The sequence below is a fragment of the Eurosta solidaginis genome, chromosome 4, assembly GCF_040869045.1.
Source record: "Eurosta solidaginis isolate ZX-2024a chromosome 4, ASM4086904v1, whole genome shotgun sequence".
Taxonomy (NCBI): domain Eukaryota; kingdom Metazoa; phylum Arthropoda; class Insecta; order Diptera; family Tephritidae; genus Eurosta; species Eurosta solidaginis.
Window position 1 is genome coordinate 181,457,122 of NC_090322.1, and position 12,139 is coordinate 181,469,260.

The 12,139-nt window shown below is 33.8% G+C and overlaps 1 protein-coding gene across 11 annotated transcripts in view; it reads right to left on the reverse strand.

The window, feature by feature from the left end:
• Positions 1-12,139, reverse strand: part of Stim (stromal interaction molecule) — a 95,402-nt gene that overhangs the window by 15,421 nt on the left and 67,842 nt on the right. For 7 of the 11 annotated variants that reach the window (XM_067784074.1, XM_067784065.1, XM_067784073.1 and 4 more), the window contains 2 exons: positions 6,614-7,013; positions 2,674-2,934 (listed from right to left, as the gene is read on the reverse strand). The exons of 2 other annotated variants lie outside the window; for them this stretch is intronic. In XM_067784074.1, coding sequence (XP_067640175.1) covers positions 2,674-2,934; positions 6,614-7,013 — 661 coding nt within the window. Of the gene's footprint in view, positions 1-1,318; positions 1,415-2,673; positions 2,935-6,613; positions 7,014-12,139 lie in introns of those variants that run through there. 2 more of the 11 variants (XM_067784075.1, XM_067784070.1) reach the window with 2 other exon arrangements.

The window sequence follows — 12,139 nt, forward strand, 5'->3', positions numbered from 1 at the left end:
TTGAATTAGTGACATGCTACAATGACGCGAATACATTAAAATGGAATATAGGAACTTTTCTGTTAGTCATTTACATGGACATGTGTTTGTATGTATGTATAATATTAAAGCTGTAAAATATTACAATCACATTATATATTAATCAAACGTGATTATAAAGTTACAATCACTTCAGACGTTTTGATTGCAATTACCCCCAGCAGCTTAGGGGGCTTAGAATATACCCGCCGCACGTATGCCTGTCGTAAGAGGCGACTAAAATACTCAAATTATTCAACGGGTTGTGTAGCCTCTTACAAGGGGTTGCTAGAGCAATTTATAGTCAACCCAATTGTCAACCTCACCTACAGCAGCCGAGGCTCTGGCGATCACAAGTTACAATCATTGATTATACAATCAGTAATTGTATGCAAAAAATTTAAATATACAATCATTTAGAGGTGTTGTCGGAGTCGGATTTAAAACCAATAAATACTTCTGTCACAGATTGCGAAAACTTCGCTTTGATGGTCAATTTGACTCATAGACCAAAAAAATGCAATCCAGTTTACAAACCAAAATGTTTTGAAGTGATTGCAGCAATTTTTGTTGGTTTGGAGTACGATTCCTACATTTACTGGATTCCATGGTATTCCTGATTGATTGCAATCAGGTTTTGGGCACAATCATTAATTGTAGAAAAAAAGTGATTGCAATCAATCTCAAAAATACCCATGCCCGCTTTCTCATAAAATTTATTTAAATTGCATTCAGTGGTAACAATTTTTCAAAATTACTATCAAATATCGAAACACGTCGTGAAGAATTCGGCTACATAATTTCCAAATAATTAAATTTTTTATGATTGCAATCATAAAGTTTGATTGCGTCTGTAAATTGATTGCAATCAAGTTGGTTACAAACGAAGTGCTTGTAAGCAAGTCGTTTGCAATGGATGATTGTTACGTTTATTGTGGATTACAATTTTTACAATCACAATAAAGAAATCGAATTTAAATACAATGAGATAACTACAAATATACAAATTTACACTCAATAGAATTACAATCTACGTTTGGGCGATTGTAATTCCAATTGATTGTAAATTTGTATAGCTCTGCTTAGCATCTACAGTGGTGGTCACGTAATTACGGACAGCAATTTTCTAACTAAAATACTGACTTAATTGCGAAAAAGTAGGTTGTATGTTTATATTCCGAGCTGGGAAAAGTGCAAAGGTGTAAGGACATATTAACTTCATGATTTGATGATTTTGAAATTATGGATAAAAATTGTCACAATTCAAAATTGTTATTAACATTTTTATAATGGAATTTAGTGCACAATAAATAATTAATATTTATGACATTCTCAGCGAAGATTTTAAAACTACAAGAGAACCGAAGTTCATGTAGAGTTTTGGCTTTTTTGCATTCTGAAATTGTAAAATCAGAAGAAAAAATTAAGGTTAAAAAGTTAGAGTTGTTTAATTAGTGAATATTTAGATTTCAAATATATTCATTGGGTCAACAGCGAAGCGGGGAGCAAGGGCAACTTTTGAAAATCGTTTAACAGTAGGGACGGGAAACCGATTTATATGCTGGCGATTTACACTGCATACTTTTAGGATCAAATATCTGCATTCACGAGTATCTTCGAATAATTATGTTGTAGAAAATATACGAGCTTAATATTTCTTCACTTTCATATTAGTATTATACTATGTACAAACACACACCAAATTGGCAATTTATACCATTTGGTCAATTTATTATGTAATTTATCATATAATAAATTGCCAATTTGAAAAAAAAATTTTGTAATAAATTGTTTCAAACTGCAAATTCAACCTTGTAAACTGTGTTTATTGAGTAAATTTAAACGTCAGTTACGCATGGCTCAACTATATGGTTGGCTCATCTCATCAGCTGATTTTATTTTTTTCATTCACTGGAGTAGGGATTTTTAAACTCAAAATGAAACCAAAACATTGAACACATTTTTTTACAACAAACAAAAATTGCAAAGTTTATGTTTTTAGTTATGTTTTTATTCCATTCAATTCGCCAACACGCACATTTTGACAGTCTGAACAAAGGTATGTTGTTGCTGTAGAGATGAGCCAACCAGCTATGAAATTACTATTATGTAAGCTAAATTGAGTTCTATGAACACCACTCAATTTAAATCGAAATTGCCTCGATTTATTTTTCTGTTTAAATATAGTATTACTGCTTCGGAAATTTGTCCAACATGGATACACGATATTGCTTAGTTTGAGCGTTTCATAGCCCATTGTCCACATAGAAGCCAGTGCTATCGTTGCATGGGCTCAGAGCAATACCATCCCTAGTTTAAAGCATTCATGTGCCATTTTTACGACAAAAAAATAATAATTAATTGAACTGGCAAATTAGAGTAAAACAGAGTTTCCAGTGTCACATTCGTTTCTTCAAATGTTATAGGGAGAGATCATAATGATTTATTATTTGAGAAGCATAAAGCGAAAAGCATTTACATGCATAGCAGCAAAGCGCTTAAAAAACATTCGTGTGCCCTTATGCGCCCAACGGAATGGTGGGGTGCAATACAATGGGATTTTGGAGGATAACAAAGTTAGAAAAGTTAGATGGCGCAATTAATGGCGCATTGGATTTTGTCTCTTTAGATAAGTCAACAACAATATGAACAAACCTCTGAGCAGATTTTCGAGGTGGAGGAAGTGGTGCACGATTCAAAGTACTAACCACAGCAAGATGTGGTGGTAATGGTGGTGGTGGTGTTGGCTGCGGTGTTGGCTGTGTCATGGGTGCTGGTATTATTGCTGTGGATGTTATTGGTGTTGTTGTTGTTGACATTGTTGACACATTACATAATTTCTTTAAACGTGGCGGCACCGTAATAGAACGTTCAGATGAAGATGGACTATGACGACTGTCATCACCACCAGATAAACTGAGACGGCAACGACGATCAAAGATAAGTCGTTAAGAAGTTTATGTTCGGAATGAGTAAAATAATTGATAATGAAAAAAAAATAATAATAAATAAATATTATTAACAATTTTAAACGAAATAATCACAATTTTAAAAAACTTATGAAACTCATGAAAGATGTAGAATTATCAAACACACAAAAGATGAAGATGATTGAAATAAAAATTTATTATATATGATAATTAAAACTTTAATTAACAACAAATAAATCAGCGGACGGGTGGGGCGTGTCATTATAAGGCTGACTCATTAAAAGAAAACAGCCATGCAGAAGTGCTTGGAAGGGTGACATAAGGTCTACTGCACTCAAGGTCAATTTCAAATGGCCACAAGGGCAATTTAAGTTATGAATGACTGTAGGAAAATGTCACAGCGTAAAATTTCAACTGGTTTCAATTACAAGCATATTGAAGGGGTAATAGGGTCAGCTCATATATTCTCAAGAGGCCAAAAGGGCAATTATTTTGTTTGGCATCTACGTATATTAAAAAGTGGAGTGCCATGAGGTCAAGGGGGATTCAAGGGGTTGTGTAGCGCAATATTTAACTTCTCCAACCCAATTGTCAACCTCACCTTCGAGCGACGAATCCCGTTTCACTAACAGACGAGGCTCTGGCGACCCGAAGCTCCTCATGGAACTTAGGGGTGGGGAGGGAAGAATGGCCTGAAGGTTTAATGTGGAATTATAAATCGCTCCCGAGATGGTCGAGGTAGTACCTTAGTGGTGCTGTGTTACCGGAGCGTACCGGATATGTGTACGGCAAAGGCCCATCCCATCGATAACACTCCCCAAAGCCTTCGGGGAGTAACCTTATCGCTACAACAACAACAACTTAAGGCCAACAGCTTTTGCGACCTTTCTTAAATTGACTTTATATCCATTTGGGAAATTTCGTTTGACTTTATGACAATTTCGGGAAAAATAGCATAGTTTTATTTAAGATTAACACCAAGCCAAGATATCCTCACCGGTCCAACTTTTAATCAGATTTTGCACTTAAAAAAAACAAAATGTGTTATTCCAAGTTTCTTCTTATCCCAAAAACGACCTTATTGCGTAAATTTTTTTCTATTCAGAATGGGATCAAGATATAGGGAAAGTAAGATTAGGTTAGGTTGAAATGGCCGACCAATGAGGACCTCACGTAGACTGAAAGAGTCCGTCGGTGTTACCAGAAGTTTATTTTAACGAACAAACTGTAAAACCCTATCAAAAACCAGGACCTATGTTATAAAATAACTCCGTCCGCTTGGCAAATATTAGAAGCTTTCTAGGACTTAAGCCACTTGCTGCTTCTAGATCTGACAGCTGTATCACTCCTAATAGCTGGAGTCTTAGCTTGGCAAGCGCAGGGAATGAGCACAATACGTGCTCGATCGTTTCCTCCTCCAACCCTCACTTCCTACATTTGCTATCACTGACCAAGACTAATTTAAAGGCATGTGACGCTAGAAGGCAGTGTTCAGTCATAATGCCCATCATGAGTCTACAGTCCCCTCTTTTTAATGATAGAAGCATGTTTGTTAATCTTAGGTTGTAAGACCTACACATAATCTTCGACACTTTACAGCCCCGCGCCTTTCCCGCTTCGTCGAGCATGTGCACCTCTCGCCTTCTCTTAATCTCGCCCAATCTAATTGGGACGTCTACGGAGCAAGCTTCAAGGTATACGCCCTTTTTAGCTAGTTCATCTGCTTTTTCATTCCCATCTATTCCCATATGCCCTGGAACCCATTATAGATGTATGCTTCTCCCTGTCCCGATTCTTTCCAGAGACTGCTTACACTAGGGAAAGTAAAGTTTGAAATTAAAAATTTTTTCATTCGACTGAACAAAAACACTGCTTAAATTAAGTTATAGTAAAAATTTTACGTAATTGTAATTCAACAGATGTAAACATTTTAGTAAGTGGGAGGTGCAAAAAAAATAATTGATCTTATGCCACTTGAGAAAAAAAGAATCATGATCATTTTGGAAAATCAGATGGTCATAATATCGTTGTTGTTGATATTGTATCCATTTGACGTTGTAATCATTTCATATGGTCACAACTTCAATTGACATTATGGCCGTTGACCTTATGTCACCCCTCCGCATAAAAACGTTAACAACTATTAATTTTAAAATTTTTTGCTAATAGAGCAAATTTTTAAAATTTTTGCTATATTTTTGTTCAGTAGAATGAAAAGAACAATTTGTGCAGACAGGTAAAAGCTATGCAAAGCATTTTAGATTGACCACTTAAAGTCTGCTCCTAGCCTAGCTCGCTTTTGGTTAGCTAAGCACGTCGTGCATAGACATTAGGGAAGTAACAGAACTTTGATTAAGATAAGCGGCCACTTCCGACATGGCATGACATAATACCAAGTGGCATAGGCCCAAATTTTTATACAACTACTGCCTAGAAGGTTTCATGTGGTCATACCCAATCGTTCACGAGATGGTTGGGCTAGTACCTTTCAGGTGCTTGTTACGGGAACGTACCGGATCGAAAAAGGTCAAAAAAATTAAATTTCGCAGGCTCGAAAATTCTTTTTTTTTGGTATGCGTAGTGGAACTTTTTTTCCTGAGCCCAAACCCTATCGAAAAATTGATGGCGCGATCCTTTGACACAGGAGCAAAGAGGGCGCTCTTACTTAGACAGGAAAATGCAAAGTATAATGATTTTATATTCCTTGTTGTTTTCAAATGCCTTCAGTTACCACTCAAAGAAAAATTTAATAAAATAATGAGAGTGTGACCCGAAAAGTCATCCACCATCCGTCAACCGGAGTAAGTTTTTAAACACGAATTAACTTGTAGATTTTCAATTACTTTCAAAATTTCTTTGAGGACTGGAATGGGAAGTTCGAAAGTACTTTTCGCATTTCTTGTAATGTAATTTAAAAAAATTCAATAACATTTCCAATTCCTTTTGAAAGCACTGGGACAGAAATTACATTTTTACAAAGTCGTCTTTTTAATTGCAAAAAAAAGATTCCTGCACTCGAGCCTAAAAACAAAGGAATTACTTTTCGTATTTTCTTTGAGAAACGGAAATGGAACAATTCTTTTGCTGAGGAGAAAATGAATTCATTACATTTTCTCGGTGTCTTAACGGTGTCTTATGTGTGAAGTTTTACGCTTGTAGCTTAATGAGAACTTACATAAAAATCAATCACAAAATTTCCTCCGTTCCTTTTGATTTTTCTAAATATCTCAGTGCGTGCACCCCCTAGCGAAACTTTTTGTACCGTGTCTGAATTAAGTTTGAAATTTCAAGTCTCTAGCTCATCGAGAAGTCACTTAAAAGCTAGTTTGAAAATTTTCAAATTCTTATCTAATGATTTCGATCCGTGCGCCACCTAACGGATTTTTCTTCCTTTTGTTGCACTGTCACGGTGTTCTAACCTATGTGTAAAGTTTCACGTTTGTAGCTCAATGAGAAGTTACTTAAAAATCGATTGCAAGATTTGTATGAAAAGCGGACAAACATTCAACCGACCTTATATAAAGGAAGTAAAAATATGTCACACCCTAAACCACTGATATATTTTGTTAATAATTAAAGAAAAAAATGATATTAGTTAAGTCGATAGCCAACAAAAGTTTAGATTTAAACAAAACAAACCAAAGTGAAATGCAAAAGAACTTTACCTATCATTCAAAATATAACTCGAAGAATTGTGTGAATTATTATGCGGTGGTAAAGGTGGTGGTGTTGCAAGAGGTGTATTTACATTTGCTGCCACAGTTGTTGCCACAGGCGTACCAATAGCATTCGTTGAATTACTTATAGCATTTCCAATATGATTAAGTGAAGCTAAATCCAAAGCTGAATGCGTAACACCCAAATTATTACGCGATGTGACACTCGCTGCCGATGGTGTAGACGGAGCGTTCTTTAACAAAGATGATGTAGGTGCACCACCCAAAATAAATTGTACTGGTGCATGAATGGGACTTTCACTAGCATCATCACTACCCGATGAATCGTCACATAAAGTATTTGAGCTATTATTTAATATACCACTGCGATTATAGCTGTCGAACATGCCTGGATAAATGTATAAAACATCTAGAACTTACGATCATCATAATCTACATATCTATTAGCGAAAATGCGTTTGAAAACTTTGCCTTTTTTTCAATGAAATATGTATAAATGAAAGCATTTTTATATTTTATGTAAAAAGCAAATGATTCAAAGCTAAAAATTTTAAATGAAAGGAAGCCGATGGCGATGGTTATGCAAGATAGAAGCTAGGGCTGGCGTTTTGTAGGGACACTCAAGATAGTTGCATACATATATTTTTAAATACCGACGATGTCGTTAAAAATCACCCTATCTCGGCTACCGGCTAAAAAAGCTCTTTTTATTTTACATATCCGTTTGAGAATTGTCTCGAAAACTTGTTGAAATTGCATATGTCAAGATATTGTTTTTGAAACAATAGATATAGAGATAAGGTGATCTTCCACTCGAACGTTTAAGTTATATTTTTTTATGGTAAAGTATGGTCTGAAAATACATATATAATGCATCGAAGTTATGAAATAATAAATGTACATAGTATGTATGTATGTAGTTTTTTATGAAAATATCTTTCTTGGTTTAGATGTTTCATTGTCACCTTCGAAGTTATTTAATACAATTTTTTTTTAATTTGTAATGTTAAGAATATAATTTTTAATGAATACTTAAGCACTTATTTGAACAAGGTGGCACAAAAACTTTTCTCCTTTCTTTTCATTTGCACAGTTTTCAACCTGCAAAATTCGATTAGTCTATGGCAACTTCGCGATGAATCGCAAAACAAGATATAGTCGCATATTTCAGCCAGAAGTTTTGTTCTCTTTATATGAGTTTGAGCAAGTCCTATGGAGAGACCAATTCGATGTGTTTATGCCTGCATGGTTAGTGTCGTCGAAATGGTGTTCTTTATATCCCTACGGATACTGCCGGTCAAATCCTTATTCTACTCTCCTTTATGCCCTTACGGGTACTGTTCGACACGTACAATTTGTATCCCTACTGGTTATGACGGAGAAGTTTTCTTTGTTCGCATATGGGTACATTAGAACAAGTACTCCTACTCGTATGGGAATTCTAACCGATTTTATAATTTCTCAGTTTCTTTATTTCTATTTCCTTACGCCTCTACTGCGGATAACCATATTTCGGGGTGTGACTAGTCGCTCAGCCTTTCCCGAATGCAGGCCTAAATGCACCTTTCTTGCCCGTCTGGCGGTCAATTACTTCACTTTAATACACTTTGACGTTAGATGAGTGTTTCAACAGCCGAATTCCGAGATAGCGCGTTTTAAAACAAATCCTGATATTGGACGTTTTTGATAAATATTCTGCGATAGACTGTTTTCGAACTGGCAACTGAGATATGGTGATATTCCATTCAGCAGCCAATATATTTGTTCAAAGCTTTTATAGCGGCCATTCTTGGGATTATGCAAAAATGATCAATGTTTTTGAGAACCTCGCTTTTGAATGAAAAGTAATAGGAGACTTGACGTTGATTTTGTAACAGTATAAGTTACTTACTTAATTGGCGCTTAACCGTCTAAACGGTTATGGCCGTCCAACAAGGCGCGCCAGTCGCTCCTTCGCTCCGCCAACCGGCGCCAATTGGTCACACCAAGGGAGTTTAAATCGTTTTCCACCTGGTTCCTCCAGCAGAGTGGAGGATGCCCTCTTCGTCTGCTTCCATAGGCAGGTTCCAATAAAAAATTTTCTTGGAAAGATGTTACGTTCATGGCGCCACGTAAGCAATGGGGGGATATTGATAGTGCAAATTTATTGGCACTATATCATAATTAGCCGTTTGAACCTTACAAAAGTATTAAAAGATGCTCAGCCTCATCCATGATGAGTTGGTAAAGTTTTATGGGAATAAAAGCTGGACAGACCCTGTTTTTAGTGTCCAATACCAAAAACTCCAAGTAGAGCATATCAGATTTCTCAGGAAGACGCGCGTCACTCTGGCACAGCTTCGAGCTGAATACTGTCATAGGTTAAACATACATACGCAATGTATGTCTTGCAAATCTTGTTTCCCTACATGAAACCGACCATCTCTTCATTTGCAATGTGAAACCAAAAACTGTAACACTCATGACTCTTCGGTTCAACCCTGGTGAAACTAAAAGTGTTCTAGGACTTTGTTACACCATAATAAACTTGTCGTATTTGTCATCAAATTATGATGGTCGATCGAATGTATGGCTTGTGTTCTTATTGGAAATGATTTATAGGTGGCGAGTTTCAAGCCAAACTCACAACAAAACTTATAGAATAAAATTCGGATACTTACGCATATATAATGCCTGCTGCTTGAGCCAGCAAACATACCACATAACTCTACTCTACTCTACTCTACCTCTACTAACACCGACTGAAATTCCTCACAGCGTCAATAAATTTTGAAACACAATAAAATTTCAAAGTCAATATCGCATAGCGTCGTAATATGATTTTTGTGCCACCTTGCATATAAATGCATATAAATGAAATTAGTTTATTAATTACAAGAGTACAGTACTAATGAAATTGCGCTGAGTTAAGAAATCTTCATGCCAACACACTCTTATAGGCAGCAACACATACTCAGACTAAATGATGATCGCTTGTTGGCTTAGAAAATACAAATATTACTTTATATAAAAAAAAGTAGCTTAGGACTTAGAAAGAGCTGGAACTTAAATCAATATTCTTACCTGGAATTGACATCAGTTTTTAAATTTTATGTAAATTGTATATATGTATATTACTTCATTTGAATGGAAGTGAATGAGAACATGGGAGCATCTGGGTTGCTGTATGATTATTTAAAATATAAAAACTGGTTTAATTCAATATTAATTTTTTGAATTGAAAATTTGTAGATCTGTGCTATTTCGAATGTTTTGTTTGTTTTCTTTCCCTGCTTTTTTTTTTTTTGTTTTTTTCTTTTTTGTTTTCTTTATTATTAGGAGTGCGGATTCAAACCCCACTCCCGGGAGAAAAGGCTTTGAAGATATTTACAAGGTATAATCGAAACAGCTGTCGCCGTGTCCGTCCTGATGTCACGTTGTTTAAATATTTTTTTATTACATATTGTGAAAACTTTCATTTTATCTTTGTAACTATTGTTTATGTAATTCTTTTTATGTTAAATTTTTTGAATTCTTTAAATTTTTTGATTTTTAATATTTAATTTCTGTTTCATTTTATTTACTTTCAATTTATTTTATTGTTTTTGTATTTTATTAATTTTTTTGCATTTTAGCTTTGAACTGTGAAATGTGTGTGTGTACAGTATATTCTAAATTTCTTCTGTTCTTTTTAAGCAACAAAGCAAAATTATTTCATCGGAAGTGTAGGCAAGAAAAAATTTTTATTTTGTACCTTTAGCTAATGCATTTTTTTGTGTATAGATTAGTTGCATTTTAGGTTGACTTTTATTATTATTTTTTTTACCATCTTTAAAATTAAAGCTATTTTTTAAATCATACCCCACTTTAATTTTATATTATTTTCTTAAATTGTTTCGAAATTCTGATTTTTTTAAATTTGTTTGACATATTCTTTTTTTATAGCTTAATTATTTCAAAAATAATAAGGTATTATTTTTTTTAATTATATACTAAATAAAATTAATCTTTCTTTTCTAAAATTTTATTTAAATTGTTTTTCATTTTTTTTATTTTTTATTTTATTCAAGGTTCGAAAGGAGCTCAAGGCCAGAACAATAATTTTTTGTAATGATTATTGTTTTTTTAATTTTTCTATAATTGAAAAATTTTATTTTGTTTCTGGAATAGTAAATAGAAAATTTTTCAGACAACCTGCCATAGCTGCGCATATAGATCCATTTCGAAGCGTACTGATGATGAAGGCTTAGCACCCTTCGAAATGGATCTATCTGCGCAGCTATGGCAGGTTGTCTGAAAAATTTTCTACTTACTATTCCAAAAACAAAATAAAATTTTTCAATTATAGAAAAATTAAAAAAACAATAATCATTACAAAAATTATTGTTCTGGCCTTGAGCTCAATAGGCCGATAAAACAAAAACAATTGTTTTATTTTATTTTTAATTACACGATGTTTGTTTTTATATTATACTGTTATTCGATCGATATTTCGACTTCACTCTGAAGTCATCCTCAGGATTAGTAAACATAATTTTATTATTCATTTATTAATTAATTGCGAAAAAATTAAAACAACGTTTTATCGAGAGGGAAAAGGCGACAGCTGTTTCGATTATACCTTGTAAATTACGTCAAAGGCTTTTATCTCGTTAGTGGGTTTCGGACCCGCACTGCTGCGATGAATGAACTGTTGGTAAACACACTCAACCAAAGCCATGCCTTTGTTGTTGTGCAACGTTGCCCAATTGCCTTCTTTGCATTGAGTAATTCTTTTGGATTTGTTGTTAGCTGTTCATTTTAAGAACTGGTCTTCTTTGTTCTATTCAGATAAATACAAAGCAATAGCCAATGATTTTGTATGCTTTTAATTTTATTTTAAAACCTTAGATATGTTTTTTGTTAAATTTTCTGCGACATTTCTAGTTAATTGTAAATTTCAAATAAGACTATTTAATTTACACACATTTTCAAATTTTTTTGTGGTTTTTCTTCTTAAATTTTTTTATTGGTAGATTTTTGTAAAATTTTTAGATGCATATATCTCGAGTTTCATTAAAGGCTGCTCTTTTGATTGATACTATTTATTACCTTATTTTTCAAAATGTCAATGAAGGAACATTATTTAGATATATTTGAAAATGTTTGATTTATTTTAAAATTTTATTTTCGTTGTATTTTTTTTTTTTTTTTTTGAAGTTTTTGTAAAATTTTTTGCTTAATAGATTATTTATTTGTTGTTTCTCGGCCTTCAATAGTTAAATTATTCAATTTTGCGAGCTCAAGGCCACGCATAAATAAAAACCAAATATTGTATATGTTTTAATAAATATATTTGTTTAATAATTGATCGATATTTCGACCTCAATCTGAGATCATCTTCAAGAACTCTTGGCTGTGCCTGATCGACCTGGTCCTGTAGATGATCTCAGATTGAGGTCGAAATATCGATCAATTATTAAACAAATATATTTATTGAAACATAAAATATTTGGTTTTTATTTATGCGTGGCCTTGAGCTCTCAAAATTGAATA